Source organism: Archocentrus centrarchus, chromosome 12 (assembly GCF_007364275.1).
Source record: "Archocentrus centrarchus isolate MPI-CPG fArcCen1 chromosome 12, fArcCen1, whole genome shotgun sequence".
NCBI lineage: Eukaryota > Metazoa > Chordata > Actinopteri > Cichliformes > Cichlidae > Archocentrus > Archocentrus centrarchus.
In genome coordinates, this window is record NC_044357.1 from 23,053,046 (window position 1) to 23,067,399 (window position 14,354).

Genomic DNA, 14,354 nt, shown 5'->3' on the forward strand with positions numbered 1-14,354 from the left:
ATGGCACTGCAAGCAAGTCGACTGGATGAGAAAAAACTCTGCTGTTCGATCTGTTTGGATCTGCTGAAGGATCCTGCGACTCTTCCCTGTGGACACAACTACTGTATGAAATGCATTAAAAGGCACTGGGATGGAGAGGATCAGAAACACATCCACAGCTGCCCTCAATGCAGACAGACCTTCATACCGAGGCCTGCTCTGAAGAAAAACACCATGTTGGCAGGTTTAGTGGAGGAGATGAAGACTGAACTCCGTATTGCTCCTGCTGATCACTGCTATGCTGGACCTGGAGATGTGGCTTGTGATGTCTGCAGTGAGCGAAAGCTCAAAGCCATCAAGTCCTGTCTGCAGTGTCTAGTTTCTTACTGTGAGCAGCACCTCCAGCCTCACTATGATGTAGCTGCCTTTGAGAAACACAAGCTGGTGGACACATCAAAGAGCTTTAAGAAAATCATCTGTTCCTGTCACAATGAGGTGGTGAAGATTTTCTGTCGCACTGATCAGCAGTGTATCTGTATTCTGTGCTCCATGGATGAACATCGAGGCCACGACACAGTTTCAGCTGCAGCAGAAAGGAAAGAGAAGCAGAGAGAGCTCGGGGTGAGTCGAAAGAAAATCCAGCAGAGAATCCAGGACAGAGAGAAAGACCTGAAGGTGCTTCAGCAGGAGATGAAGGCCATCGCTCAGTCTGCTGACAAAGCTGTGAAGGACAGCGAGAAGATCTTTAGTGAAGTGAAGCAGCAGATCAGATCTCATCAGAAATCTGAAGTGACTCGGACAAGAGAGCTTCAGGAGAGAATAGAGAACGAGATCACTGAGCTGAGGAGGCAAGAGGCTGAGCTGGAGCAGCTCTCTCATACACAGGATCACACCCACTTTCTCCAAACCTACACCTCACTGCCACAAGTGAATGAATCTGCTGGCTCACCCAACATTAAAAATCATGCTGTGCAGTACTTTAAGGATGTGATGACAGCTGTGTCAGAGTTCAAAACTAAACTACAGGAAATCCATTTTGTTGAAGGTACGACAGTCTCACAGTCAGAGGCAGAAGTGTGTCGAGCTGAACCGAAAACCAGAGCCGAGTTCCTCCGGCTTTCACGGGAACTAACACTGGATTCAAACACAGCAAACACAAGTCTCTTATTTGAGGGGGACAAAAAAGTCAAATGTTTGAGTAAAAAAATGCTTTATTGTCATCACGCAGACAGATTTGCCAACAGGCATCAAGTCCTCAGCAGAGAGAGTCTAACTGGGCGTTGTTACTGGGAGGTGCTGTGGAGTGGTGGAGCTCTTTCAGTTGCAGTTTCATACAAGACTATCAGCAGAACAGGTGATGAAAGTCTGTTTGGGAACAATGACAGGTCTTGGGCACTGGAGTGTTACAAAAGTGGTTACGAACTGAGGCATAACAAAATCAGAACTCCCGTTTCAGGCCCTCACTCATCCAGAATAGGAATATACCTGGATCACAGAGCAGGTGTTCTGTCCTTTTACAGCATCTCCAAAACCATGACTCTCCTGCACAGAGTCCAGACCTCTTTCACTCAGCCGCTCTGTGCTGGATTCTGGCTTTATGTTGGATCTTGTGTTGAGCTGTGTGAGCTCAAATTGTCTGGAAACAGAGTTCCTTTCTAAAGTGTTTGGGCAGAAATATATTCATGTCCTATTAATGCAGTTTGATATATTGTTGCTTCTTTTTAAATGTATTTCAAGTTGTTGTCTGCTTCCTGAAAATTCATCAGAGGTGAGACGTGTAACAATTTGCTGTCCTGTCTATATTTTGTTGTGTTTTGAGTTTTTATATCTATTCTATAGATTGTTTGATTTTTTTTTTTTCTATAGGCTAATTTTTTTAAAAGTCCAACTAGGAATGTGCATTGCAAATTAGCTCATTAAGTGCTGTTGTGTGTGGCGTGATTCATTTAATATTGTAACAGACTGGGTTATAAGTTCTTGATCTGTTAACATAGTGTGAATGGACCCTTACAGGTCTTTTTGCAGTGAAGGATGGCTGCAAAGACAAAGACAAACTGAAACACTCCTCGCTGGCTACAAAAGGTGTTCACAGGCTGCTAAAGGAGTGTTGCTGCTGACTATGCAGGGTTTGCAAACCTTTGCACGAGCCACATATTTGTATCTTGAATTTGTAACAGATGGAAATAAAGAAGTAATCTTGCTTGTGTGTGATCTTTACCTTTATGCTTTTTGGAAATATGTCAGTCTTTTACAGCTGTTCAAAGAAACAAGCATTTTGACCAGGAGTGCAAAGCTTTTTGCATGCTGATGTATATTTTTGTGAATTAAAGGCTAAACATTCACCAAGTTATTGGCAACCCATCTACAGTCAGTAAAAGGGTGTGGGTTTAATGTCCAGCCCCTTTTATAATATTTTCATCATGCTGGAACACCCAAATGGACATTATGAAACTGTTCTCTTGGACAAAATGCCAAAACTTGTAAGACTTACAGTACCAGTCAAAGGTTTAGACCAGGGGTTGGCAAACTACGGCCCGTGGGCCACACCTGGCCCATTGGTCTTTTTAATCCAGCCCACCAAAGTTTGGTACAGAATTGCCCAAATCAAATCATATCATAATTATGACTGATGTCGAGGACTCTGAGAATTGCTACAACAAACTAACACCAGACTTCGATGCATTGGCAAAAATAACACCGTTCCCACTAAAAGTAAATGTAAATATTAACACTGTAATGCCTTTTTTATGTTTATGTTTGATATGTATGCATCCAGTACTGGCCCAGCTCATCTGTCAAATTTCAAAAAGTCAATGTGGCCCCACAGCCAAAACGTTTGCCCACCCCTGGTTTAGACACACTTACCCATTCATATGAATGGGTATCTAGAAATGTGACAAACTTTAGTTTTTGAAAAAAAAATACCACTTAATATGCGACAAACAAAACCAAACCCTAATCTAACCCTAGATTCGTCACTGATGATCTGTTGGGTGTTAAACTGGGGTGCTTATTGAGCCAGCAGTTTGCTGGCTCTCTTCTTCTGGGGGTAGTTCTCTACCCCCGGTCTTACATATCCTGGCCCTTCTCCTCCTCCCACTCAAACATTACATCACACACATGTAGGGTCTTGGGTGAGGGGGACTTGTGCTGCGGTGAGTAGAGCCACTTCTTTGGCTCTGCTCACTATGTTGCGTGATGTCCCACTCTCCCTTTTTAATTACATTATATAGCTCACAACACGTCAGCCTAGTTGACGTGTTGTGAGCTCTGGGGTGTGTGCGCAGTTGCCATCGGGATGTGTGGCCTCTCGTCTTCTGATGTCCTGGTGGGCCGTGGATAGGCTGCGTCCCCTGGGTCCTTTCCCGTTCGCCTCTGGATCACGAGGGGCATGATTGCAGTTTCTTGCCTCCATTGGTGAGTACGTTCCATGACAGAGGCACATACTGTACACACATTACTTGCAAGCAACAGCAGGATTGTGTGTGTGTATGTGTGTATGCGTATGTGTGTGCATGTGTAGATATGTGGATATCATTCTTTGATTATTCTTTTCTCACCTTTGTTTTGTTTTTGTTTTTCTTTCTCACTCCTTTTCATACCCTTTCCTTTCTGCCTGTCACGCCTGGTATAAATAAATAAAATAAAATAAAAATACAAACTAAATACATGCTAACAAGAGTAGCCTATTGTAAATAAAAAAAAAAAAGACTCAGAGAGAGCAGGAAAAAGGACCAGATCAGTGACTGAAGACAAGAAAAAATAGGAATGTTGCTTGAATAAACGAAACAGGTGTACATATAAAAAAAATAGCTACAGCTATAGCAACACCTGGTGGTGAATCTCATATATTACAACCGGGTTTCAAAAATCCAACAAAAGGCAGAAAACTGGAAAGGGTCTGATGTCTTTCAGATTGGGGACAGACATGAATGAAAGGATTGATGAATGCACAGAAAAGCTGAAGTGGAAGTAGTGAAGTAAGAGGACCAGTGGTGCAAAATCCACAAGTATGAAAGTGAAAACAGAATCAAAATCAGATAAAAATAAATAGCAGTTGGCTCTGAGATTTATTATTAAAGAAAAACAACCAGTGTGTAAGATGATTATGATGGTTATGATTACCTTTATTGTATAAAACTCTTAACACACGTGGTCATATTTCAAGCTGCTCCTCTTCTGGTAATCTGAAATGATGAATTTTATCATCTGTTTATGCTTTTACTTGTACACACTCACATTATGGCAGATATATCAGCTCAGTTATATTCTGTTTTTCTTAGCTATCAAGAACAGCCACTCCTTGATGATGATGATGATGATGATGATACTTTATTGATCCCACAATGGAGAAATTACAGTTAACAGGAAATTCCTTCCTGTAACCTTCGATCTTCTTGTGCCACTCAATCTGTATCAGCAGATAAATATGAGATATTGTTCAGATAAGTTCATTGCTTTGCTGTGTAAGAGGAATAAAGAGGTTCGCTGTGTCTCTGAGAGGTGAAATTACACAGCGAGGAATTCAGACGGACCAGAACAAACTCTGCTGTTCGATCTGTTTGGATCACATGTTCATTTAAAGAGGTTATTTCCCCCAAACAAAAGCATATCAGACAGAATTTCTGAGACTGACAAACCAGGGAGACACTGAAGAGCGTGCTTTCCTTAACGCATTAAATCAAAGGGTAAAAAAAGGTATTAAGATATTAATGTCAAAATATTCAAGTGTTTGGGGCTCTGAGATATATTTTGTTTTCCCCATAGTCTCATTTGTTTTAAATGCTTAGAGTGCCATTTAGTGTTCAACTAAACAGCACTGAGTGCTGGTTGGATGGGAGCTGAAGCTCCACTCATACACACCTGCATTTTTTAAACAAGGTGACTGAACGAGTGCTGTTTAGTCAGTTTGTCAGAAAAAGTCCCCACAATTCAAGATTTCTTTTTCACAAATGAACTTTACACATTATTCTGTATCCTGGTCTTTGCCTTACTGTAGTTTTATTGACTGACTTTATTGGAGGTCTTCAGAGTTTTCGTGATTGCTTATCATGGCATAAAATCTGAATTATGGGCTCATCTATGGTGCAAAGAGCCTGAATGCTAGAATACACTGTATGCAAGCATGAGCTCAAACAGTGAGCAAGAGAAAGATGACTGCAGTTCACTGAGGTTCCACAGAGCTCCTTTGAAGGAAAGAAGATAAGTCTGAGTGGGTTATAGATGGTGTGATAAGGTCCATGATCCATGTGTGATCAAGTTTTTGACTATTAATTTTATAAGTAAGTAGTGTAGGCAAGTGAGCAACCCAACAAACTGGTAGTGGTACAGCAGCAGGAGCTCTGATTGGTTACAGTTTGTAACGTGTTGCACAGTACAGCTCAGTATCTACTTTGGGGATTGAACTTCATTTAATTAATGAAATTCATTATAAAAACAGTTATTAAATCATGTAATTTGAGGTGGAAAAATGGTTACATTACTTTTACTTTTTTGTCCAAAAGATACAAAAACACACTAAAGCATGTGTTAGAAATTCTCATTTTATATATTTCATTTGTTTTGCCAAACTTGTGTGAGTGATTTTTTTGGTCACCTGCTCAGATGTGGGAGAGGCTGATTTTGCTGTCAGTGCAGCAGTGTGTTTGCAGCTGTGTGTTTCAGCAGTGTGTTTGGAGGTTGCTTTACTGTAACCTGCACATTTTTATATGCTTGTCAGCACTCCCCAAATGCTGAAAGAAGAACAACAGGTTAAACTATCTCCACCACTTTTACCTCACACAGATCATCTTCCCCTGCTGTGCTGCACTGTGGCTAACTGCTCTGCAGAGATCCAGAGAGACTCGTTCACAGCACTGAAAACATAACGTGCAGTGACTTTTGCTGCTGAATTTGAACATCATGGAGCAAATTCCACACAGTTAGCAACATCATCATAGACTCGGCCTATCCAGGGTCTGTTTGTTTCCTGCAATCAAAGTTTATACATTCACACTTTATTTCATAGTCCTTGTTCTTCTTTTTTTTTGTAATAAACATTAAACATTACTTTTAAAAACAGGTGAGAAAAACAAAAAACAAAACAAAAGGCTGGACAGTAATCCCCAACAACAGGAAACAAAATCAAAGTAAAGTATAAATAATAATAATCCCCAGAGTCCAAGAGCATGCATGGTGTTGATTCTAAACTGACCACAGGTGTGACTGTGAGCATGAATGGTTGTTTCTCTCTGAGTGTTAGAAAAGTCAGACTGCATGCATATTATAGATTTAGATTAAATGGTATATGAACAGTTCAGTACTGGCTGCCCTAATGACTGCAGTTGTCTGTGTGTGTTGTCTTTTATCTGTGGTTCAAAGTTTAGAGGAGAATCAAACTGTACCTGCAATTTTCTGATTATGAGGGACTGAGTTGAAGAAAAAAATACAGACAGGTGCATGCATGAGATGGTCTAAAATAGCTACTGGGCGTTTTTGTGTCACAAGGTTTCACGGAAAGGTACGTGTCATCTGCACAGCAATGAAGACAGATGTGTTGGGTGATTTGTCCACTTGGCCCATTGAACAAAAACCCAAAGAAAATACGTTAAATACAACTAAAAGCTTTAACAGTGAAAGGTAAAAAAGTCATCTTCACATGAAAAGACCTGCCTTTAAGACTAAACTTTGTTCAAAAGAGAAGGACATCTCCTCCTCCAGATCCAAACCCAGATGTGTGGAAAGCTGGTAGATACAGCAGGGCTCACTGTGATGCCCAGACACATCTGAACAATAAGTTTTGGTCTTCCTTCAGTGTTATGTACCATTTACACAACTTTTGGTCTTCTAATCAAGAGAAAAATGCTCGGCTAATAAATGGTATTTGGTGTATTAATGTAATAAAATAAATATGTGGTACAAAGACTTTTTATCTTTTGCTTCTCAACTAATTTTAGATGTAAAGAAATTCTTTTGAAATCCTGACTGGCCAGATCCAGATTTAACAAACAATTGTCTGTTGAAAGCTTAGACACAGAAAACTAAATACAGCCTAAATTTTAACAACAGGTTTACACAGCAGGTAATGTGAGTGTGACTTATGAGACTGAGTAGTTTCTTTCTAACAGATAAAGAAACTGACCATTTAATGGCATGATTACTGTGCTCTGTGGCTAAAAGGAGGTTTTGGGTTACTTTGAAGAGGGCAGTTTAAATTTGTTGCCTTAGTGGAATTTATTTCTCAAAGATGCTGTTATGGTACGTGACAACAATAACAATAACCTAACACACTTCCTCATTCAAAACTGCCACTCCTCTTTCTAGAATTAATCATAATCTAAAGGTCCCTCCTTCTTTTGCTCTCTGTCAAAACTGTATAACATTCACAAACTTTCACAGACACTTTGTCTGCGAGGAGAAATGGCACAGCGAGGACGAAGACTGGAGAGGAAGAATGTTGGTGACAAACTCTGCTGTTCGATCTGTTTGGATCTGCTGAAGGATCCGGTGACTCTTCCCTGTGGACACAACTACTGTATGAACTGTATTAAAAGGCACTGGGATGAAGAGGATCAGAAACACATCCACAGCTGTCCTCAGTGCAGACAGACCTTCATACCGAGGCCTGCTCTGGTTAAAAACACCATGTTAGCAGAGTTGGTGGAGGAGATGAAGAAGACTGGACTCCAACCTGATGTAGCCTGTGACGTCTGCACTGGGAGGAAGCTGAAAGCCATCAAGTCCTGTCTGCAGTGTCTGGTCTCTTACTGTGAGCAGCACCTCCGGCCTCACTACAACGTAGCTGCATTAAAGAAACACATACTGGTCAGCCCCTCTGAGAATCTTCAGGAGAACATCTGCACTAATCACAATGAGGTGATGAAGATTTTCTGCCGCACTGATCAGCAGTGTATCTGTTATCTGTGCTCCATAGATGAACATAGAGACCACTACATCGTCTCAGCTGCCACTGAAAAGAATGAGAGGCAGAAAGAGCTGAAACTGTGTCATGAAAAAATTCATCAGAAAATCAAGGACAGGGAGGAATATGTGATGGTGTTCCAACAGCGGATGGAGGCCATCAATTACTCTGCTAATGAAGCAGTGAGGGACAGTGAGAAGATCTTCAATGAGCTGATGCTCCTCATTGAGAAGAGAAGCTCTGATATCAAGCAGCAGATCAGATCCCAGCAGGAAACTGAACTAAACAGAACCAGAGAGCTTTTACAACAAGTCCAACAAGAGCTCAGTGAACTGAAAAGAAAAGATGTTCAACTGGAAGAGCTCTCTCACACAGAGGATCTTATCAGGTTTCTGCACACATTCCCATCGCTCTCATATATTTGTGAATCCACCTTATATAAGGCACCTCGCATCACACTTTCTCCTATGGCGTACTTTAAGGATGTGGTGGGAGCTGTATCAGAGATGAAGGATGAACTACAGCGCATGCTTTCTGACAGATGGCAAAAACGTTCACAGACAGTAACTAACGTAAGAGTGTGTTTGCCACAAGCAAAGCCCAAGACCACATTCTCGAACACAATTGATGATTACTATTTAAATGATGATGAGCTATTTGGATCCCAGTACACAGGGTACAGAACACCACCATCAGCTGACTTGAAAAGGTCTTCCTCTAGACGAGCTGGAGGTGAGGAAGAGGAAAACCTGAGCATCTCTGCTGAGACTGCAGACCCAGAACATGCCATCTGCCCCCACACCTTCACCAGGCCACCCCCCGCCCCACAAGCAAAGCCCAAGACCACATTCTCGAACACAATTGACGATGAATTATTTGATGATGCGCTATTTTGATCCCAGTACACAGGGTACAGAACACCACCATCAGCTGACTTGAAAAGGTCTTCCTTTAGACGAGCTGGAGGTGAGGAAGAGGAAAACCTGAGCATCTCTGCTGAGACTGCAGACCCAGAACATGCTGGAAATACTACCCGTTTCAAATTGAAAGAAGCTCAATTTAACCACAGAGCTAATTTTTTTATCAAATTTTAAAGCAATATCAAAAATAACACCAAGGTTCCTTGCAGCAGGGTGACAACAAGAAGATAAGAGACCAATGGCACTATCATACCCATCTAAAAGGTGGGGTTGTCCAAATAAAATTTGTTTTACTTTTATTTAGTTTAAGAAAATTGATCTCCAACCATAATTGAACGTCTGTAAGACAATCCTCTATTGTCTTCACCGATGCATGACCGTTAAATTGTAGAGGTAAATACATCTGTAAATCAACTGAAAAGCAATAGAAGGAGATGTTATGCTTTTAAAAAATGGTTCCCATTTCTTGAACTGAAGCCATGAAAGATGTAAAAGTTAACACTGTTTACAGGCCTGAAAGAATATTTTTGTACCAACAAGGTGATTTCTAAAGTGCTATTAACTGAAAACTTAGCATCTGTGTGTCTTTAAAAAAAATAGGAAACTGGACAAGTGAAGCACAAAAGAAGAAGTGGCAGACCTTCCAAAAAAAAAAAAAACTATCTGCAGAGCATGAACAGTATCTCAAAGTCATGTCAGGAAAATGGAAAAAGTCCAGCAAAGACCTCACACAGGACCTGGGGGATGCATCCGGCCCTTCAGTTGATCCATCCACTGTTCACTGAAGCCTCATCAGAAACGGTCTCAGTGTGGCTGTCAGGAAGCCATTCTTAAGGAAGGGAAACAGGGAGGAAAGGCTGAGCTATGCCATATTACACAAGAGCTGGACACAAAATCCATGATTACAGCTCTCATGGAGTGAGAAATCCATGGAAGTGAAAAGAGCAAGAAAAATGAAGGTCACTCTAAAGAAGATGGAGGAGGAGAGGACAGATTTCATAAATTTTAATAATTTAAATTAGTTTAACTTTAATACTTTGAACATTTACACTGTAGGTTAGACAATCTGATTCTTTTTGTCTTTTTCTGCAGATAAAACATCTCCAGTAAAGCCATGTCCAGTTGTATTTTAAATATTTACTATCCAGAAGGATAGTAAATATTTTCTCAATGTAAGTGATAGAAAAGTAAGACGGCATGCATATCATAGATTTGTATTAAAATTGTAAATGAAGAGTTCAGTACTGGCTACCCTAATGACTACAGCTGTCTGTGTGTGTTGAGTTTTATCTGTGGTTCAAAGTTTAGAGGAGAATCAAACTGGACCTGCTATTTTCTTATTGTGAGGGACTGAGCTGAAGTGAAAGATGCAGACAGGTGAATCCATGCGACATTAGCCTTGGTTGGTCACACTTTAATCTTTTCTTCTTATAACCTTGAAACTTGCACATAAAAGTGTAACAGAGTGTAACTATTCATGGTTCATTCTGATTACTGGAGCATGCGCAGGACCTCTTTTGCAGTTTCTGTTGACAGTTTAATGTTTACTGCTCTCTAGTGGCCATATTAATTACAAGTGGCAGAGAAATAAGAAGTGAGGTGACATTGGTGCATTAGTTACAGTTACAAAGAGGCTAATGTGCACATTAAAAAAACCCTGATTCTGGTGATTACATTATAATTTGTTGCTGATCAAAGTTCACTAGCATACTGTAGTACATAATTCACTTAATCATAACTGAAGTTTTAAAATTAAAAATTTCTATCATAATTGAAATAGGATGTAAAAGACAAGATTGTGCAATGAAATGTAATGTGGTTCAGGGAATTGTGCTTTTTATTTCCTTGTTGCATAAAAGTGATTGAAATAAACCTGCCAAAAACTGATCGATCCGTCCCAGAACCTCCAGGAGATCGTCTGCCCTCGCCACAATGAGGTGATGAAGATTTTCTGCCGCACTGATCAGAAGTGTATCTGTTATCTGTGCCCCATAGATGAACATAAAGGCCATGAAACAGTCCCAGCTTCAGAAGAAAGGACTGAAAGGCAGAGAGAGCTCAACCCATGTCGTGGAAAAATTCAGGAGAGAATTCAGGAGAGAGAAAAGGATGTGAATGGGATTCAGCAGGAGGTGGAAGCCATTAATCACTCTGCTGATAAAGCTGTGAGGCACACTGAGAAGCTCTTTAATGAGCTGATCCTCCTCATCCAGAAGAGATGCTCTGATATCAAGCAGCAGATCAGAACCCAGCAGGAAACTGAAGTGAATCGAGCCAAAGAGCTTGTGGAAGATCTGGAGGAGGAAATCACTCAACTGAACAGAAAAGATGTGGAACTGGAGAAGCTCTCTCACACAGAGGATCACACCCAGTTTCTGAACATGTTTCCATCGCTCACAGATCTCAGTGAATCTTCCGAATCACGATGCCCCACACCCCGTCCTCTGCGTTACTTTAATGAAGTGGAAGCTGCTGTATCAGAGATGAATGATATACTGCAGAGCATTCTCCAGAAGGGATGGAAAAAAGTCTCACAGAAAGTGACTGATGTCGACGTGCTGCTGCCACAACCAGAGCCCAAAACCAGAGCTGAATTCTTACAGTTTTCTGTGTTTTATAGATTTAACCTTTTTGTAATGAAAAGGAGCAGATTTGTTATTATCAGTTTCATTTTGATTACCTGAGCATATAGTGCTTGTGTGGTTTTAATTGAACCTGTTTGCTGAAAATATGAATAGTGATATTCTACTGAACAGATCTTTATGGAACAAGTCGATTACTCACAGAAAAACAGTTGGTCATTTATTTTTGTTTCATTTGTGAGTGAAATGATAAATGTCAGACTGTGGAAATCAAAGATTAAATAATTGTTCAATAAGTGAATCAAATGTTTCTGTTTGTTATTATAGGATTATATATGATAACTGAAACTGCTCATCCTGCAGTTACAGTAACTTCATTGCCTCTAGTCTGTACCTGTTTCAATAATCGATAAAATCAACATTTTTAAAAAATGCTGCCAAAGGTAATTCATCATTTCCAAAACAATCATCTATTTCCACTGATAAATTTTCTTTTGAAAATAGTAAAAACTGTTTGAATCACAGTGAAAATTACAAAGATGTACTTTACTCAACTTTGAGCTCCACAGATGATATTCCTCAGTGGGCACAATAACTACAAAAGCAGACTGATATTCACACTGTGAATCATATGAATAAAAATTGTTATCATGTGAGAAAATAATCAAAAGATCCAAATTTTATTTGTCCAAAAACAGGTGACCAAAATCCTCCAGAGCTTTGGGTCTCTGAGTTCTTCAAACCATCTTTGCTGCAGAGTGAAGACAAAAATATGATCCATGTTTTCAAATCAAAGTTTGGAAAAAGCTCACTGTGACTAGAACTCAAAAGTACTTCAACTAATGTTTTCTATGTACTTACTTACAGTGGTATAATATGGTGTTGTAGTAACACTACGAGGCAGTCAAAGCCTGATCTTCCAGCTAGAGGTGCAGATTTGGGTGAGGGGAGACTTCATGAGACACAAATGCCTCAGGCAGAGGCAGCTCTTTCTTCTTCAGCAGTGTTTCTCATTTACTCATCTGAATCTCTATTAGCAGCTGCACAGCATCTCCTCTGACTGCACACAGGCAGGTGGATGACTTTGGAGGAACCGGAAAGAAAAAGCTCTCCAAAGTGTTGAAATCAAGTAAAGCTATGAGAAACTTTTCAAGTTAAGAAATATTTTTGTTAGTTTGCTCATAAATTGTGTGTGTGTGTGTGTGTGTGTGTGTGAGATGTATTTTGAATGTACTAAAGGTACTGAGATTGAGCTCAAATTTTGATGAAACACATCTGAGATATTGAAAGATAAGATAAGATAAGATAAGATAAGATAAGATAAGATAAGATAAGATAAAACTTTAATGATCCCACGAAGGGGAAATTTGCGCATCAGTACAGAAAACTAAAAATAGAATAGAATAAAATAAAATAAAATAAAATAGAAAAACACTATACACATATACATAAGCACTATATACAGAAAATATATAGTCAATACACACATGTACATATACACACATATACACACACATCAAAACACTATATACAGATATCAAAATATTATATACATTTCTGGCCGGTAAGGTACACAGCATACACGGTATGCATTATATGGGTGAGTGTAATAAATAAAATGTATCTGGACTGTATGGATAAAGTGATGGCAGAGGAGGTAAAGTGTCCAAGTGACTCAAGACATTATGAAGTGTTGTACAGTCTAACTGCTGTTGGGATGAATGACCTGTGAAAGCGCTCCTTCCTGCAGCGAGGATGTTTCAGTCTCTGACTGAAGGAGCTGCTCAGCTCACCCACGGTCTCATGCAGAGGGTGATGGGGGTTGTTCATGATGAATGTCAGCTTTGCTAACATCCTCCTCTCACCCACCACCATCACAAGCAATTTATAAATTATTTTATCTTAGAAGTGTGCAGGTAACACATGTTCATTTAAAGAGGTTACTTCTCCAAACAAAAGCATATCAGACAGAAACTGTCTGACAAACCAGGGAGACACCAATGAGTGTGTTTACTTAATACATTAAATCAAGGAGGAAAGGGGTATGAGAAAAATTCAAGTGTTTAGGGCTCTAATTTTGCAGCAAACCCTAAAAAATGAAACAGGTCTGAGCACATGCAAGAACAGGTGGAGGAAATAACTCAAAGTAAACCAATTTCAAGGGCGACATCTGGTGGCAAATTACAGACATTACAAGGAGGTTTAGGAGGAGCCAAAAGTGGATACAAATAATTTTTTTCTCCTTCTGCTTCTCTTCTGCCCACATCAATGTCTAAATTACAGATTTTCAGTTTGGAAAAAGTGAGAGCAGCTCACATTAAGATGGGAGCTCAAGCTCCACACCTGCACAGCTGCACAACGTGCATTTTTAAAATGCTGACTGAGGTTTATGTGGGATTTTAATTCCCATCAAAGAGGGTAGCTCTCCACATTGTTGATGAATACAAGAGTTATTTGTGAAACTGGTTGTTATAAAAAAAGAGTTACTGAGCAAAAAGAACAATTATGGGCTCTTCTATGTGCCTTAACTCTACCCCTAGATGGGCTGGTTAACAGTTTAAAGCAGACATGAGGCATCTGACCACAATGTGGAGCAGAGAGCCTGAATGCTTGAATACACTGTTTGCAAGCATGAGCTCAAACAGTGAGCAAAAGAAAGATGACTGCAGTTCACTGAGGTTACACAGAGCTCAGTTTCATTTGTTTTGCCAAACCTGTGTGAGTGATAGGTCAACAGCTCAGATCTGGGAGAGGCTGATATTACTGTCAGTGCTGCAGTGTGTTTGCATAGGTGTTTTTGCAGGCTGCTTTACTGTAGCCTGCACATTTTTTACATGCTTGTCATCACTCCTTGCATGTTGAAGGAAGAACAACAGGTTAAACTGGCTCCACCACTTTTACCCCACACAGAACTTCTTTCCCTGCTGCGCTGCACTGTGCTGTGCCTATCTGCACTGCAGAAATCCAGACAGA

At 40.1% G+C, this 14,354-nt stretch overlaps 2 protein-coding genes across 2 annotated transcripts; both read left to right on the top strand.

Annotated features, from left to right (window-relative positions):
* Window positions 1-1,638, top strand: LOC115789755 (tripartite motif-containing protein 16-like). Its single transcript, XM_030743268.1, has one exon. It carries the CDS (start codon window positions 1-3, stop codon window positions 1,636-1,638), a length of 1,638 nt encoding a protein of 545 aa, XP_030599128.1.
* Window positions 1,639-7,377: 5,739 nt separating this feature from the next.
* On the top strand, window positions 7,378-11,425 carry LOC115789756 (E3 ubiquitin/ISG15 ligase TRIM25-like). Its single transcript, XM_030743269.1, has 3 exons — window positions 7,378-8,709; window positions 10,701-11,327; window positions 11,420-11,425. Exons 1-3 carry the CDS (start codon window positions 7,378-7,380, stop codon window positions 11,423-11,425), a joined length of 1,965 nt encoding a protein of 654 aa, XP_030599129.1.
* Window positions 11,426-14,354: the final 2,929 nt, after the last annotated feature.